This window comes from Eschrichtius robustus, chromosome 14 (genome assembly GCF_028021215.1).
Source record: "Eschrichtius robustus isolate mEscRob2 chromosome 14, mEscRob2.pri, whole genome shotgun sequence".
NCBI lineage: Eukaryota > Metazoa > Chordata > Mammalia > Artiodactyla > Eschrichtiidae > Eschrichtius > Eschrichtius robustus.
In genome coordinates, this window is record NC_090837.1 from 22,581,081 (window position 1) to 22,599,130 (window position 18,050).

At 51.8% G+C, this 18,050-nt stretch overlaps 1 protein-coding gene across 1 annotated transcript in view; it reads right to left on the reverse strand.

The window, feature by feature from the left end:
* Positions 1-29: 29 nt before the first annotated feature.
* The window catches only part of ZNRF3 (zinc and ring finger 3), a 148,455-nt gene continuing 130,434 nt past the window's right edge, over positions 30-18,050 (reverse strand). The window contains exons 3-9 of the mRNA XM_068563441.1: positions 12,146-12,220; positions 11,599-11,730; positions 10,142-10,252; positions 9,030-9,197; positions 7,324-7,426; positions 4,886-6,655; positions 30-3,471 (exon numbers count right to left, since the gene is read on the reverse strand). Coding sequence (XP_068419542.1) covers positions 3,428-3,471; positions 4,886-6,655; positions 7,324-7,426; positions 9,030-9,197; positions 10,142-10,252; positions 11,599-11,730; positions 12,146-12,220 — 2,403 coding nt within the window. The 3' untranslated portion in view covers positions 30-3,427. The remainder of the gene's footprint in view (positions 3,472-4,885; positions 6,656-7,323; positions 7,427-9,029; positions 9,198-10,141; positions 10,253-11,598; positions 11,731-12,145; positions 12,221-18,050) is intronic.

The following is an 18,050-nucleotide window of genomic DNA, read 5'->3' on the forward strand; positions in this document are numbered from 1 at the left end:
ACTTGTTTTAAATCATTTTTGGTCGGCAAATATGTAAAATCTGTGTGCAATTATCATGTATTTACAGGGCCTCATGTTAGTCATTTTCAATGATTATTCCAACGTCACACTCTCAACATAAGACATGGCTTAAGATAAATATATTAGTAAATAAATATTCTGAGAACATATTTCCATAAATGAAATGTGCTGCTATACATATACAGAATATACATAAGTTGTTTTCTAGCCTTTAAAACATTTTTTTTTAAATGGTAATGTTGGAGAAGGAGCCCTTAGACCACTTTATTACAAAATCTTTACAGCAAAGTCTTTACAAAATATCTTTTAAGTGCTATGGGAGAAATTTTTAAAAAAACATTTTAAAATAGTGCCTTGTTAGACCAACACAATAGAGTTTATATAAAGAATAGAAAAAGGCAGTTCTGTTTAAAAAATAATACTCTTGATTAGTAATTATTTTTTAGACCTCATTTTAAAAGCATTAGTCCTGCATGAGCTTTGAGTAGGAACTAGCAGCACGTAAGGGAGGGTGTGAGTGGCAGACAGCAGAGTGGTGGACATGTCATAAAACGGCGTGGGTTAGGGTTAGGGTCAGGATTAGGGTTAGGGTTAGGGAGAGGCAAAGAGACGGAGAGTTAAGGCCAGCATCCTGGGGCTGTGTCTACTACAAAGAGGTACCTGGTGGACTAGAACTCCCAAACCCCCATTTTTAACTGGTTCTAGCACTCTTCAGTCTACATGGCTGTCCTACACCCGAGGCTGGGCCACGGGACCACGCCCAACAGTCACATTCCTGCGTGTGTGTGTGTGTGTGTGTGTGTGTGTGTGTGTCTCAATGGAAGATGTGATGCTCCCAGTTTCCATAGCTATGTAACTCCCACATGCCACTGAGAGGCCACCGAGAAAAGGTACTTGTTATCATTATTGGAGTCTTATGACTTCAAAGAAGACATTTCTTTTGATTTGAATGGTGAGGCGATATAGTTGGTCACCATACTCTGGTGACCCAACACAAATTTAAGACAACGGCTGAGGTTTAAAGTCTGAAAGTTTCACTTTTCTGTTTCTACCACCCTATAAACTATGAAAATTAAATGTGGTTTTTTTGGCCATCTGTAGTTACTGCTCTTTCAAATGAAAATTGGGCTCATTTATTTTAATAAGCCCAGTTGAAGCCACATGCTCTCCTCATCTATTTATTGCTTAAGGCTGCTGAGGAGTGGTTTTCCAGCCAGGGCTAAAGAAAGCCACTTTGGGGGTATGATTTCAGACAAGGAAGATAATATGCACTCAAAGGCATTAAAAACAAACAAACAAACACAAAGCCACAAACAAACAAACAAAAACTCAACAATGAGAAGCTGCTTTTTGTAGTTCATGTTAGAAGCCATACCCCCCACCCCTTCCCTAAAACCACAAGATGCAAGCTGCTGTCCTCAGCAGCTGCTACTCCTGGCCCGAGCAATAAAGGCGGCCCAGATCACGTGTCACAGGCTCAGGCATTTCGCACACCCTCGCCAACAGGTGTGCTGGGCACAGGCAGGGCTGGGGGTGGGGGCAGCCCCCATGGGACTGCACCTCAGAGGCTGGACGACAAATCTCACCACAGTGAGCTCCTTAATGGCAAACGGCTCAATCGTTTGACGCTGGAATTTCTTTCTGACAAATCCTCGCTGGAAGTAAGTAAATTTCCTCATCACAGGCTGGGGCTTTTAAGAAAAAGGGATTCAGTAAGATTCTAATTCAAAACGTTGTAATGTGGACCCTGGGCTGACCTTCCCTGGGCCTGACTGGAGAAGAGCCGTCACAGTCCCCTGGCAGCCCAGGGCGGGTCTCTGCTTCCCCACCTACAGGGGGCCAGGACTCAAGGTTCCTATTCAGCAAATGAGCATTTCAGATGACAACAAACACCTGCTGAATAAATGAATAAACAGAAGTGACCAGAAGAGTTAGCGAACTCAAGGGCTAATGTGATTAGTTTCTTCTAAAAATTTTTTTTAATAACAAGAAATACACTGAGCAAAAAGGATAACGATCCCTGATTTGAAATAGCTGTAGATTCTCCCTTTTAAAATGGAAACATCTTTTTAAAAATGGTTTGGGTTTTTTAACTCTTCTTCCCTCTTAAAACAACAACAGCAACAACAAACAACAAAAGGTTGGAACAATATACAAAAACCTACCCTTTGGGTCTAAACTATCTGATAGTCTCTTCCACTCTGTCTCATGGAGAATCAATACAGAATAGTGCATTAGGTAGAAAGGATAGTAGACATTTGCAGGCGAGATGAGCAATTTCAGCCACGAGGCAGAGGGCTGAACAACCCTGAAGCAATGGGATGGGAAACGTTGTCCTTCAAAGGGAGCTCAGACCCTATCGGTCCCGGCGACGCGCACCCAGGAAGACAGCCCAACGCGGGAAGCAGCCAGGGGGTGTGGCCGGGCACACACGGACGCATGCGCACAGGCCCGCTCGGGGGCGCCCTCCATCCCCCCTCTCCCCCAGCTGGGGCAGACACCAAGGCTGCAAAAACCACGTACATTCCTCCTGGGTGTCTCTCCCCCCACACCCCGTCGAGCCGTCTCTGCAGCCAGTGGCAGGAAGCCCAAAATCAGGACTGTAAACTCTGTCCTTCTAGTTAGGACGATGACCAGAGGGGACAGACCGAGGACACTACGCAGAATCGTCCCTGTCACCCTGGGGCTTACGTGGCAATGGCTTGTCCCGGCTCCGCAGTGCTGCAGACCTTCCACCCGACCCCAAGCTGTTTCCATCAGCTGCCTGAAGGTGCGGGCTGGAGAGGCATGGCTTCCGAGAAGGCCTGACATTTTGTACGTTGGGATTTGCCACGAGAAAGTAAGAGGCAGCATTGCATTGTTCTCAGAGTTTGTACCCATATCAACTAGCTTTACTTCAAGTTTCTGGTTCATTTTCTAAGGCAGGTGTAGCCCTGAGCTTTTCAAAGGCCTGAACTCCCTCCAGGGAGACAGCAGTATCTACACATGATGTGGTTCAATTAATGCAGCAGTGATTTTTTTTTTTCAGCAAAAGTTGGCGGTTAGGGTTCTTTAAAATATATATTTAAATAACTTTTTACATTTACATATAATATCTTAAAAAACAAAGCAGAGAAGTCAATCCCACACACCTCGAACCCCAAGCACACACACTTTACAAAACAGAAGAGTAACATGTTATTAAGAGGCAAAAGACTAAGAGAATTTTGTCTGTTGGTTTGTTAATTGGGAGGAGGGGTTGCCACACGTGGCTCACATTTTGGGTTGAGGAGGGCTCTCTTTTTTACCACTTTTGTGTTTGTCAAAGCTAAAAAAATCTTTTTTTTTTTTCTTTTTTTTTCTGTAGGAAGTCAGAGTTTGGAGTCTCCGTACAGTTCCCATTTCCACGGAAGAGTTCCTTCTGAGCTCAGGCTCCAGGGCTGCCACTGTCGGCCGGGCGAGATCTCGGTCCTGGGAGACAGAGAACAATCGTCAGGGGAGGGGGCCGGCCCCGCAGGCTTTGGGCACCACATGCAGGGATGAGGCAAGGGACCTGGGGCCCCATCCCAGCGTGTGGTGGGCTCTCAGAAGTGACAGCTCTGGATACTGGATGGACTGTGTATATGCTAAAGGGCTGAAGTGGAGCCCCCTTTCTGAGGGCACGGGGGCCTTCTAGGGACCCGGCCTCCCTCATCGGGGTGTGCAGAGCCTTCTGGAAACCCTTAGGCAGCATGAAAACACAATGTACAAAAGATGTGCCTCGGGCCCTGTTGCAGGCACTGGGAAGAACCCCATCGCGGAGCTCTCACACCTCACAACAAAGTAATTTCAGATCGTGAAAACCTGGGAAGTAAACAGAGGGTGTGAGAGTGAGCTCGGAGGGGGCTGGAGGGTGGCTCTTAAGCCAAGATCTGCAGGAGAGAAGCGGTAGAGAGGCCTGGAGGCTGGAATGAGCCTGGCACGTTGGAGGAACAGGAGGGGGGCAAGGCGGCTGACGTCGTGAACAAGGAGGGACACGGGAGGAGGTTGGGGGCGGTGGCAGGGCCTGATCATACAGACCTGGGTGAGGGGTTTACATTTCTAAAATTTGGAAGGTAATGGCAAGTCAGTGAAGAGTTTTCTGGTGTAAAGACACAGACTTATGTTTTAAAAAAGACGACTCTGGTGCCCACGTGGAACAGAAGGCAAGACCAGCCACAGGAGACCAGTCAGAAGGCTACTGCCCTCGCCCTGGAGAGAGGAAACGGGCCCAGCTGCGGACAGCAGGCGGGGAGCAGAGCAGATCCATGTGGGGTTTACTTTGGAGATGGAATTGCCCCAGTGCTACTCAAAGGTGCTAGACTGCACACTGTTCACTACTGAAGACAAAAGGTTTGGCAACTTTATCACAATTTGATGATGTCTGCTGAATCTAATAATAAAAAATCTGGACTTGGGTTTTGCATGTCTTTTGCTAAGTTTCATTTTTCTGGGGATTCAACTTTCTGGACCAGGGGAAAACCAGCACATGTGGTTCTCACAGACAGGCTGAGAAGCCCAGGACCCTGGAGCGTGAGGGGCAGGGCAGGCTCAGGGCTGGGGCCTGGGCTTTTGGTCTGAGCATCTGGGTAGGGAGCCTTGGAGAAGGGGGTGCAGAGGGAGGAACTCGAGACGCTGCTGTGGCAGGATCAAGTGGGATGCTTCTGCAGCATCTGGGGGAGAGCTCATGGAAGCAGAGGGCCCAGCAGGTCTGGAGCCCAGAGGAAGGGCTGGACTGGGGAGTAACACTTGGAGATCATCAGGTATGGATGGTGTTTAAAGCCAAGGGCACCAAGAAAGTCACTCAGAAAGTGACTGTGCGGAGAGAAGACCCAGATCCTGGCCTACTGTCACCGCCCGCTCTCACCTGCAGCCTCAGCGGCTGTGGCGCTGGAGTCCTGAGTGTCCTGGGGGGCGCTGGGGGAGCTGGCCCCAGGGGCCCCCACATCCTCTGGAGGGCAGGGAGGTGACAGCGGTGCCCTGGCCAGGCAGCACGGAACCCGCTCTTCTTGCTGGGCTGCTCCCAGGCCCCTGTGGGGCCACAGGGCATCCGGACCTGACAGCGTCCCACCCCAGGGGCCGAGGCCCCGGGTCCCTTGGCATTCGGAGGGCAAGCCCAAGTCACAGTCCACATCCTCCGGAATGATGGGGATGCGCTGGCTCAGGTCCCGGGCCCCGGGGTGGCAGCTGGGCGGGAGCTCCTGGGCCAGCGTGTACTGCACGCGAACCGAGCAGTCCTCGGTGTAGCAGCCACCGCCCCCGCCCCCGCCCCCGCCCCCGCCATGGGCCACCTGCTTCTCTTCATAGAAGCAGCAGGGCAGGCCCTCGTACTTCACCCCATCTGTCCTGGGCAAATGGTCCGGGTGAAGGCCATAGCGGCCCTGGGAGCTCCCCGGCTGTGACTCCCCACCCTGGGGACTGCAGCCCTCACAGGGCGGGGGGCCCAGGAACAAGAGGCCGCCCCCGGCCGCTGCCGCTCCGGGGTCTGGGGCGGGGGTCTGGGGCTCACAGCAGCAGGCACACGTCGGCCCCTCCCGGGCCCCCTTCCAGGTCCTCCTGAGGTCCGGGGCGGCCCCGGGAGAGGCCTCGAGCCCCCCTTCTGAGGTAGAGCTGTTGGGCCCCCGGGGCTCCAGGGAGGAGCTACTGCTGTAGTTCATCTCCAGGCTGCAGGTGGACAGCTGGTCCCCCGAGGGAGAGGCGGGCCCAGGCCAGGGCTCTCCCCGCCCCGCACCTGGGCCTCGGGCCGCAGCCCGGAGCTCCTCGGGGGGCGGGGAGCCCTCGAGGCGCACCACGGGCCCCCGGCCTGAGCCCCCCACGTCTCCGGCGCGACAGGGGCTGCGGCTGCGGTAGACGAAGGGGTCGTAGTCACTGCTGAGAGAGCTGCGGAAGGTGGAACAGCTCCCGTACACGCCCTGGTTGCTGACCTCCGTGCAGTCCACCACCGAGTCGCTGGAGGAGCAGCGGCACTGGCCCGAGCTGCCGCTGCTGCTGCTGCTGTCGCTGCCCGGGCCGTCGGCCAGGTAGCCGCTGCACACCGAGCGGTGGCCGTGGTAGCAACTGAAGCTGGACGCGCTGCCGCTCTCCAGGTGCGAGGCCGGGGCCGCGTGCACCGCGGGGGCGAAGAGCAGGCCGCTGCCGCCCCCCCCGCCCGGGGGGAAGGCCCGAGCCGGGCCCCCGGGGGCGAGGCCGGGAGGCGGCTGCCCCTCCTGCTCGGGGTAGCTGAGGCCCCGGAAGTAGTAGTGCTGGTACATGGTCTCATACTGGGAGAAGCAAGCTGCCTTGGAGAAGCTGCGGCCGCCGAACTTGGGCCTGCGGAAGGGGGGGGCCGGCGAGTAGGGCCGGTGCTCCAGGCCGCAGCGGTGAGGGGCCAGGCTGTGGTCCAGGTGGAGGGGCGGGTAGCCGCGGATGTAGGCGGGGGTCTGCGGCGGGAAGAGGCCCTGCTCCCCGCGCCGGTCCACGGTCAGCAGCGTGACAGGGTTCCCGTGGGCGTCCATGCTCGTCCTCGTGGGGTAGGCGGGGATGGCGCTGGCCCTGTGTACGCGGCCGGGGTAGTGCACCGGCAAGATCACCCTCTGCTGCCGGCCGCGCGCCAGGCTGCCGGTCTCCAAGCACACGGCGCTCGGGTTTCCCTTTTGTTCTGGGGAGAGGCGGAGGAAACGCGGTCAGGGGGGCGAGCACGCTGGGGCCAAGGGCTCGAGGGGCGGATGCGGGCACAGACTGAGGCGGCCGGCGCCAAGGTGCCCAGTCTCACGACCATGGCCCTTTCTAAGCTGCCACCAAACCCGGCCACGCGGGTAGAGGCCTCGTGCTTCTCCACTGGAAAGGTGGTCACTCCTGTCAGGGTCCATCTCCCACCTCCCAGCTGCTCTGCACGGCATAAGGCTCGAGAGAGCAACAGGGACACGGAGAGGAAAGGCATTTTCCCTCTTGGGAGAACAGCTACCTGGAGGGCACCCTGGCTTCCGGGCCCTCATCCACCACCACAGGGAGGCAGCAGCAGCATCACAACCCCGAGGTACCAGGCATAGCAAGCGTCACCACTGTCATCCCGCTGAAGAGACTGTGCGCCCAGGGCCTGGAGAGGCCGGGTGCCTGGCCCAAGGTCAGGAAGCCAGTTCATGTCAAAGCCAGAACCCAAACTCAGGGTGATTCTTCAGAGGCCTCCAAACCCCAAGCCCCCACGCCTCGAAGTCCAGGCGGCAATGCTGCGGTGGTTTGCTCGCTCCCCAGCACGTGTCCTGCTCCTGCTGGGTACTCGGTAAAGACAGTGACACTCCAGCAACAACAGAGGCAGCGGAGAATTACCTATGATGTTGTGTCGACAGTGGGGGCAGGTGTGGTGCTGCAGCAGCCACGGGTCCACGCACTTCCTGTGAAAGCGGTGAGTACAGGGGATGACCCGCAGCTCCTGGGAGGGAGAGAGGACACACAGCCTGAAGGGAGGGCACAGGCAGAGGGCGGTGCTGTCTTCAGCCCTGCACGTGCTTCTTCCCGTGGAGCCTGGAGTGGACCAAGGAGCCCAGTTCACTGTGGCAGTGCCCAGAGGCTCCCCCTCCCCATCTCTAGCTATAAGTGGGCTCTGTTCCCTGGAGTCAGGGCCCACACACGGGTTCTAGGGAGAAAGACACGGACCATCAGCCAGCTCCAACCACAGTGCTTGGTGTTGAGGGAGGAAGCAAGCTCCTTTCTTGTGAGGAGGGCACTCACACCCACGCCACACACACAGGACCGCCAGAGCTGTATGCTAGTGCAAATGGTGAGCCTGGGGGTATGGAAGGAAGGCTACACACACCCCAAAACCTTCTGCACTTCTGGGATGGTGGCTGGCTCCAGATACCCAAAATGCGGCGGGTAGAAAGGAAGATGCCCGGGACTCATGATTGACAGGTGGGGCAGCAAGGGGGCAAAGTTCTCCCGTCCTCCCCTTCACTGGACCCTCAGCACTCACCTGGGGGCACACAGTTAATAACAAAGCACCCGACGTGGAGAGGAGGTAATGGGGTTCTGAGGCAGGCAGAACCACCTCTAAAGTTCCTGAGCCCAAAGCACCCTCCAAACTTGCTAATTTTACTTTGATTTTCCATTCTCTGACCAGCTCAATGCAGTAACATTCAAACTAACATCTAAGGCTGTGCCTGACCGTGGCAAGAGTCCTACCTGGATTTTCTTGTGTAACCTTTGTGATCACCTGGAGTACAGGTCAGTCTCGGGCCCATGTCACAAGCATAGGCACAGAGAATAAAGTCACTTGCCCAAGATCACAAAGCTAGAACCCTCCTGGGCCCAGATGAGAACTCAGGCAGTCTGCAGGTAGAGACCATGTGAGACTATTCATCTGAAGGCCTCTGCAAAACCTCTTTTTTCATCCAACAGTCTACACAGCGGCGGGACACTTTCATCAAAGGGGCATCAGATGCCTGCAACTAATTCTGAAGTGGTTTGCTCCCCACTCCCCAAAATGTGTGTGTATATGCACGCCTCTATCCAGAAGGAGATGAAGCACATGTGGCAAAATGTTAACAATGGGTGATTCTAGGTGAATGATGCAGCATTCATTGTCTGATTCTTGCAACTTTTCTGAAAGTTTGAAATTTTCAGAAAAAAGCTAGAACGAAAAAGGGGACATCACATCCCTTCTCTCTTTAAAAACGTAAACGTTCCATACAGCTTTGTAAGAGAGGTTTGTATCAAGTCAAGCGCCAGAGTTTTCAGAAGAGCAATTCTGAAATTAAGTGTAAATGTTCTTAAAACTAGACGTTTTCTGGCCCATTATGTGTTTCTGATCAACTTCCGAAATCACCTATGTTCAGCTCGGTCCCCTGGAGAGAGTGTCTGTGTGTGTGGCCACCCCCTTCCGGGGGGGAGGGGGGGAATAGCAGTTTGAAGGTCTCAGGACATCCCCTGGAGACCTAGGCGGCTCGGCCCTTCCCCTGTGGGAAAAGCCCTTCCCCTTCCATTTGCGGGCCTGTCTACCTCATCCCCACCAGGACTGGCCCCGCCTCTGCCGTTACCTCTCCATCGATGTACTTCTCCAGGCAGATGGCACAGTCGGACGTGGAGCTGCTGCTGAGCGTGTCCAGGGCCCCGCAGCTCCCCTCCCGGCGCCCCTTGCTCTTGGAGTTGAACTTCCTGGTTTCCATCTTCTCCAGGGCCTGCACGGCCAGTCTGTTCATGGAATTCTGCACAGCAGAACGTGGTCCATGTTAGGGTCTGGGACATGTTAACAGCAGTAGTCACCCCTGGGGCCATGGTCGGCCAAACACTAGTCTCCATCAGGCCAGGACAGACTTCTGAGAAATCACTAAAGATTCAGAGGCCACAGCACAAGAGCACAGATCTTCTAGACTCCCAAGTGTCCATCACATGAGCCTAAGCAGCAGTACCAGCAGAGGTCTACTCTAATTATTTGGCCAACTCTGCTCTGTGCTAAGGGTTCCTCCCTTCATTGGAGAATGTTCTGAGGGCAAATGAGACCATGCATGGGGGTGCCCAGCACTTGGCAAACCAGCCCCGCTCGACAAACGTCAGCTGCTGCTCCGTTGGTGATGGCCACCCATCCTCGAGAGAACTCGGCGCCCAGGTCCACCGTCTCTCGCTGTGGACATCACACTGCTACACCTCTGAGGATCTAGATTCCCGAGTATCCTCCCATTGCCCTCTACCCCCAAATCCTTCCTTCCTACAAGCACACAGTGGTGTGCCGGCTGGGGCACTAGGGCGGCTACTCTGTTTATTGAGAATCGCCTGGAGAGCTTGGTAGATGCAGAGTCGGATGAAGCAGGTCTGAGGTGGGGCCTGAGATTCTGCGTTTCTGCCAAAAGCTCCCAGGTGATGCTGATGCTGCTGGTCCCAAGATCATATTTGAGGAGCAGGGCTCTAGGGCTCCAGGTTGACATTTAAACATTTCTTTGGAAAAACCCCTGGCTGGAAACGGCCCCAGGGCTCGGCCTTTGTAGGACTGGCCCTTTCGGAACAGAGATGACACAGTGCTATAAGCTTTGCTCTGGTTTTTCTCCATCTTTGTTGGTTCTAGGCCACTGGGAACAGGCTGCAGGGCTCAGGACCAGGTTTGCACCGGCAAAGGGGCAGCAGGGATGAACACTCACAGGCTGCTCTGAGTTACCTGACTGCGTCGCTGCTTCAGCTTGATTTTGACAAGGAGGATGAGGCAGACCAAGGAGACCACGACGAAGAAGGCCAGGAAGATCCCCATATCAAAGTATTCCGTGGGTTGCTGGAACAGAACACAGACACAGTGAGTCACAGCTCTCTTCAGCCTGGGGATTGGCACATGGGCTGGGTCAGCCCTGGTCGGGAGAAGGATGGGGCCACCGGGCTGCATTTCCCCTCCTTTGCAGGGCACATGTGGGGTTCTGCTAACACACACACAGTGTGCTATCCAGGCCCAGGTAGTGCCCTGCAGTGTGGCCCGGGGAGGCCGCAGCGGTCTCAGCCAGGCCTCCTAACAGCCAAGAGAACTCTGTTCACAGAGCCTCGCTCCCTGCAGAATAGCGCAAAGTTCACCGTAACCGGTAGGAGCGGCCCTTCCAAATAAACACAAATATCACATTTATGGGACAAAGGAGTGAGTGTCATGTTTTGAGGGAACAGTGATTACTAACCATATAATTAATGGTTTACAACAACTCAGAAAATTGTATGCTGCTTCCACAAATATCAGCTTCCACTACAATGAGTCATATTTACCAAAGCGCTCTTTTTTCCTTTAAAAAGCAGCCAGCAAGTCAGTTCTTTTGCAAACTCCCTCTAGTTTTAGTTCTTACCTTTTCCTCATGGCACACTGCCTCCTAAAACCTTAAAGTTACCTCATCTGGGACGTGTTTAGCCAACAGGAATGGAGTTTTGCTAATTCAACGCTATGGGTATCCGGATATTTTGTGCAAAAGACCCATCCTCTATGTGAATATTACAACATTCGTGAGGAGGAAATAAACCATCTGTGGGGCACCTGTCCCAGGTTCCTAGAATCTTCAGCCTGAGGTTGGGCAAAAGATGCCAGCAGTGTCCCTTTAATACACCTAAGAGAAGCCTAAAAAATGAAGCTATTCATTAACCACCTGGAAGTCGTGAGCCCCAATCCCTGTTGAAAGCTTACTTTTCCAGAATCAAATACAAGTTAGGGGGTTTCAGTAATGCATTTGCCCCATAGGAAGAAGGAAGCACAGGCCTTATCCTCTAGTCTAGGCCAGACAGAAGGAGGGAGATACAGGAAGCTGAGTGCGGGGTGTCCTTCCCTTCAGTGCTCCTCAGTTAGCCTTTCACAGGGAGATGGGACAGAAGAGAAAAAAGGACAGGAGGTTACCCAGAGGGGATGCCGGGTGGGAGAGACATTTGGTCACAAATCACCTATCTCTGGAAGGACTTTTCAAATCCCCTCTAGAGGAGCCGGGTGAACTTTCTCCCTGGCCTCCAGCCTTACGTCTGATCTAAACCTGCAGGAACCTGGGGCGCATCAGCATTGTAGACGGAAAGAAGGCAGGAGCAAAAGGCCAAAGCCCAAAGGGGATTAAGGCACAGGCGGCAGCAGGGAAGGTGGCGGCGTGGCCAGCGGAGGCTCACTCGAGGAGGGCGGTGCTGGATCCTTGCTCGAGCCACTTTCTGCTTGTTGACAATGTTCATCAGCTTGATGGCGTCTGCGCCCTTCACGTACACCACTGGCCTCTTGAGTGGGTCTTCTGACCCCTGGTTTAGCTAAGGAAGGAGAGGAGGTCCTGGTTAGAAGACATAATTACTTCAAGAAGCAGGAGAGAGAAAGAAAGGCTGGAGGAAAAGAACACGAAATACCCTTTTGGAAATCCTCAAACTCCTCAAGCATCATAGGCTTGGAGCTCCCAGAAGGACGAGGCTGAGGATGATGCCCCTTTTAGGATGGAGCGGGACCCCAGAAGGGTCTTTGAAAATGCCTCACCAACCCTCAACTTCTTGGCTCTTACCCCTCTTGATACACTTGCCTTGGAGTGTGATGTGCAAACACGGATAACTAACGAGGGCAGACAAGCGCAAGGGCCCTGAGGATGAGGGTGACATGACCGTGAGAAGCCAGGCTAAGTAAAGGAGGTGCTTCTCTCAGGGACACTGCAGCATTGGCCTGGCCCGAGGAGCTTACCTGGTCGATAGCGTCTGGGTTTTCAGACACATCGAAGATGACTGCAGTGGCTCCCCGCTGCACGGCTCGCTTGGCCTGGCAGAGTGAAAAAGAGCAGGTTGGCACCCTGGTCCTTACCTTTCCGAAGCTGGACTTGGAAATCAGACCTGTATTCGAATGCAGAATCTGACAGTCACCAATTTATGTGACTGGGTGAGTTACTAACTTTCCTAAGCCTCAACTTGCCCATCTGTTTAAAAAAAAAGGGGGGTGGGGGTGGGCAATAGCACCTTGTACAGTTATCCTGGGAACCAAATGAGTTAGAAATGGTGAAAATAAATAGCTGGGTACTCAATTAACCTTTGTCTCCCTATCCAGCCTAAATCTTAAAATCAAACTACAAATCAGCAACCTGCCCAGTCAGCATAAAGGTATTGGTTTCAGTATTTTCTGCTATGAACACAGGGCCGTTGGCAGCTAAAGCAAATGCCTTTGGTCCTTCTCTTGCGGTCCTGCTTCCTCCCCACATCATCCAGCACCGCAGTTAGAGGAACGTACTGAATATTTCCGAAGGAATCTCAAAACGGTCAATTTTAATAAGTGACATAAGCTAAAGACCTTTGGACATGCTGTCGGGGGAAAAGCTACGAGAAATAATTGTAAGTGGGGATTTAGAGCAGTTGGCTGCCAAACCTGGCTGCACATCAGAAACCACTTGGGAAGTTTGTAAAGCAGATTTTCTGGCTTAAACCACAGAGACTGATTCAGCAGGGCTGGAGTAAGGCCCAGGAAACTGAGTTCTGAAGGTTTTCTGAGGGATTCTGATGATTCAACCACTTGGGGAACTACTGATCAGAGATGAGATTAGAACGTTTTAGGAACAAATGAGAAGGGGTGGGATTCTCTTTTGGAGGAAAGGATTCCTTTCCACCCCAGTGAACCTTCTAATTTCATGTCCAGCTAAGGGGACAACAGGTAGAAGCTGAGGAAGAACAAGACGTAAGACATAATCCTTGCTTATAGGAACCTGAATCTCGTTAGGGAAGCGAGACACCTCTAACGGGTGGGGGGAGGGCTCAAAACAAAAACCAAACCCCCTATAAGATGGGCAAATGATGGCTAGTACTCAGAGATCAAGAAAGTCTCTGTGAGCCAGAGTGCTTGAGAAAGAATAAAATCTGAATTCCTTCCGCACAGGAAAGCAACACTGAGCCTTAGACCAGAATGTGGCTAGAGCAATGGCTCCATCAGCCACCAGAGGGCGGTCTTACCTCACAGCTTCTACAACAAGACAGCTCCCTGTACTTGGTACTAAATAAGCAGGGCAGTGGATTGTCAGGGATGCAGCAAAGTCCTCCTCAACTGAACAAGGTCAGACACCTGAGTGCTGTGCTGCAGAAGCTGTCCTTGTTCTGCTGGGGACCCTTTCCTGTTGAACTGAGATTCGATGTATTTAGTCTGCTCTGCCGCTTGCCCGTCCCACCCCGTTTCCCTGCCAGCACGCTGCATCAGGAGGGGCCCCTGGGCGCTGTCTCCATCTCTGCCAGACAAGCTGCCAGTGGTGGGCGAGTCAGTCTCTTTCAGCCCCGGCCTCAGTTTCCCCATCTGTAAAAGGAGGAGGGAGCCTGTGTCATGAGGACTAGGGTCCCTTCCAGTTCCCAGTCTTGGCCACTCAAGGAGGCAAGGGACTGTCCAGAGCGACGCAGAAAGAGCTGCAACAGCTGTCACTTGCCTCCAGCAAGAGAGGACATGATGGCCCAGTGAGAAAGTTCGGGGCCAGGTGGTGTCACTTTCCTCCATAAAGCTCTTTAGGGGCACAGACCCCTTTGCCTGAGGTCAACAGGCCCTCGGGGGCTCCAGAGTTAACTAACAGCAAGTGGGTGCCAGTCTCACGGGGTAGCCCAGCCGTGTTCACAAATTCAGGGACGCAGAGGGCCCTGAGGGACAGCACCACAAACGAGGAAATAAACAGGACTTCTCGTTCCTTTATTTGGCTTTTGTTCCCTGCTTGAGCACATCAAACAGCACCTGAGGGGACTGTGCGTGCAGCTCCCTCTTGCTTGGGAGCTTCAACGGGGTGCATCTGGAGATCCTGGAGGCCGCGGGACAAGAGGCTGCAGGCCCCGGGGCAGTGCAAGCCTTGGCTGCCGCCTGCTCCCGCCTCCAGCCCCCCTGGCTTCACGAGGAGGCAGAAGTCACAGGGATCTGGAGGCCAGACATGACCCCCATGGGCTAGGCACGTTTTAAAAGACATTTTAGACAAAATCTAGGAGGGAGGACTCATCTCCAGGTTTCTCAAGTGAAAAGAGCAGGTCAAGAATAAGGTGCTTAATCCTGTTTATAGCTCAACTTTAGACACAACCAGGTTAATGCACAGGGTCCAAAGTACTAATATTTTGAGAAAATGATAATTCTCACAGTCGGCTTACTTTAAAAGTTATGTTTAATGTAAGCTGCTGTTAAAGTAAGGTTGTATTTCCTGCACTCAGGACTGGACAGGAGGCAAGTCAGGATTACATCAGGAACTCGCCTGTCAGGAGCAAGGCTTGGGATTGACAATAGGCCATGAAATGGCCATGAATATGGCCATTCCTCGCCATGAACGACACGTTGATCACACTATTCCCAAAACAAATGAAAACATAGAACACTACTTGGTCATACTTTCCCCCTTGCCCCACATTTTCAGTTTAAAAATTGATGAGGCATCCTTGAACATGTCTTCATATGTTAGATCTTTCACTGTTTTCTCCAGTCAAGCTTGGGCTGGAATATTATTTCAAAACCCTATCTTTATAAAGGCACACACCCAATGTCCAAATTTCTCAGAATAAGGCTGTTTCAACAAAAGGCTGAGAAAGATGCAGCCTGGTGCCTGTTGCTAGATGAAGGTCACTGGTCACTGGGCTTCAGCTGGAGAGGGCAGTTACCCTTGACCTGTGCACAGACCGGATTGGGAAGAAGAGCATGAGAAGGGTGTGAGCAGCAGAAAGCAGGTGGGATGTCCTGGCAAGGCCTCCCAGAAGCAGCTGAAGGCCTTGCCTACTGACCTCTGCTTGCCCTTCCCCTCACCCCACTCACACAGGTGTTCCCCACCCTTCATCACCGCTGCTGCTTCCATCAGGCCAGGACAGGTTGGCACCAGCCAGCAGGTGACCACAAGCCCCGCAGCAGAATGAGGAATAAAAGGTTGTCATGGGGGCTTCCCTGGTGGCGCAGCGGTTAAGAATCTGCCTGCCAATGCAGCGGACATGGGTTCGAGCCCTGGTCTGGGAAGATCCCACATGCCGCGGAGCAACTGGGCCCGTGAGCCACAACTACTGAGCCTGCGCGTCTGGAGCCTGTGCTCCGCGACGAGAGAGGCCACGATAGCGAGAGGCCCTCGCACCGCGATGAAGAGTGGTCCCCGCTTGCCGCAACTAGAAAAAGTCCTCGCACAGAAACGAAGACCCAACACAGCCAAAAATAAATAAATAAATAGATAAAAAAGTGAAATTCTTAAAACAAAAAGGTTGTCATGGTCTCTCATTTACCTTTCCAGGGCTTGAGACCTGAGGCTAGACAGTTGTCACAGCCACTGAGACACGTAGCAAAAGCACAAACATCTGCAGACTTACATCTTGCAAAGTACAAAAGGTCAAGCTCTAGAAGACAGGATCTTACGTGGCTGGCACTTATCGCAATGCAAGACTCCTATGGTTATTCACTAAACGTTTATTCTAATTGAAAGCAAACCTGCCTGGACCGTACTCTTGGGTTACTGCTCCCTGAATGTGGATGTGGTTTTCCCCTAAGAAAGCGCTTCTATCAATATGTTTGAGTCTTGGGACTTCCCTGGCAGTCCCGTGGTTAAGACTCCACACTCTCAATGCAGGGGGCTTGTGAATTTCTGGATGCATGGGGGGCATTCTGATAAGAATAGTCCCATTACCACCTTGTGGGTGAGAAAACCTACAGCCTAGAGTCTGCTTGGGTTTCAATTAAATTCAGGAATTCCAATCAGGAATGGACCTGGTGCTCTCCCCGGTGTGTGCAGTTACACCCAGACTTGGTTCGGGGCTTGGTCCCACCCCATAGCTACTCCACAGAGCCCCTGGGAGCAGATTCCATTTCCCCGTTTATCCGTTTCTTCGTCAAGCACTGGAGGTGGCGTCCCCAGTGCCTAATCTTTATTGTAGGAAAACTTTCAATAGCATACAACCTTAATCGGAAATAACCCAAAAGATGGCCCCAAATCTCCTTTGTCCCAAACGCCTGACCAGAGGATAACCCAGGAAGCTGGACTGTTAGCACTGATATGGAGGCTTGTGTCTTCAACCTCTCACAGGAAGTTCTGGCATATGGGGGCTTCAAGCAGACTTTTTTTTTTTTTTTTTTTTTGCCTCTATTGAATATAATTTCCCATTCTGGTCTTTTTGTACTTATCGTAAGCTTCTAACAAGTCATTTAAATTTTTTTGTTGATATGTTTAAGGCTGTGATATATCCCTTCAGATACGCTACTCATATCTTTTTGATATTTGGGCTATTCCAGTTTTTTCTTTATTCTTGTAATTAATGCCACGTTGAATGAATCTTGGCTTACATTTCCAATTTTCTTAGGATGGAGGCCCAGGGCCAAAGAATATGAAGATTATTAAGAATCTTAATACAATCCACATAGGATTTTAATGCCCCTCCTTATAAACCCACTCAACTCTTAATTTATCTGCAGTAATGACAAGATAAGATGACACAGACAGTAAAAGACAAATCTGTCAACAGATTTAACTTCTGGATAAAGTGGCCCATTGGTGAGCTGGCTAGGAGGAGGCAGGCAGTCTCAGAGTAACCCTCTGCGTGATCCTTCACGTGCACAAAGGTCTCCAGTGTGGACTATAATGAGTTGATCTTACCTAGCCTACTGATTCTTCAAGGTCAAGTTCATGTGCAAAGCCTGCCGCATAAGACCGGTAAGTGCCTCTCTTTAGTGAAAAGCAGCTCTTATCCCTCTCTTAGTTCTAATACCGATCAAGATTCTCCTCTGCCACTTATCACTTTCTGGGATGCATTTTTCCCCGCAAGTGTGACCATCTTTAGTATTTTTGCTATTAATAAAAGTAATATGAGCTTGACATGAAAATTTTAAAATAATTGAGAAATTGAAAGCAAAAGATAATCTACCTATTACCTCCCTATATCCCAGCTTTATAATAGTGTGGTTTATATCTTTCCATTTTTTTTAAACTCATATATTAGCAGCAATAAAATGCTTAGGTTTATATACACTCATATACCAAAATATACTTAAAAATAAATTGGATGTATATAATGTTCTCAACTCTGCCATTTTCCCCCTTAACTCAACCATTTACTCAACAATATTATATGCAGTGATGCAGAAAAATGTCCATTCTTCTTACCAGCTACATATATTCTTCCATTATATGGAGCTTAAGACTGTCCCTCTGACAGGCATTCAGGGGATTTCTTCATTTTCTCTATTATGAACAGTGCTGTATTTATCTTCTTGTACTAGCATTCTGGTGGAATCTATCCTTTAAATCGCTACAAGTGGCCCTGCGGAGTCAAATGGCACTAACATCTCACATGTAAATGTCTTGACTGGGTACCAGGCTAACCTGCCCCGGGGTCTATGGAGCCAGGAGGTACATCTCTGACCGGTGTCTGTGCCCCGTAAAGCCTAACAGAGCAGACTGCCCTGGGCGCGGCCCATACTCCACAAATTAACATAGTAGGTGGCAGTAGAGTTTAGTTCTATTTGAGGTGCCATTTATTACTTTATTTGTTCAACGGTAGTAATTAACCAGTTACTATGTGTGCCAGGCCTGGAGGGTACACACAGTGAGCAGAATGGTGGCCGCGCGTCCTCACGGAGCGTCCATTCTGCCAGCAGCGCTGGCACAGGCCTCTCTGAAGAGGCTGGG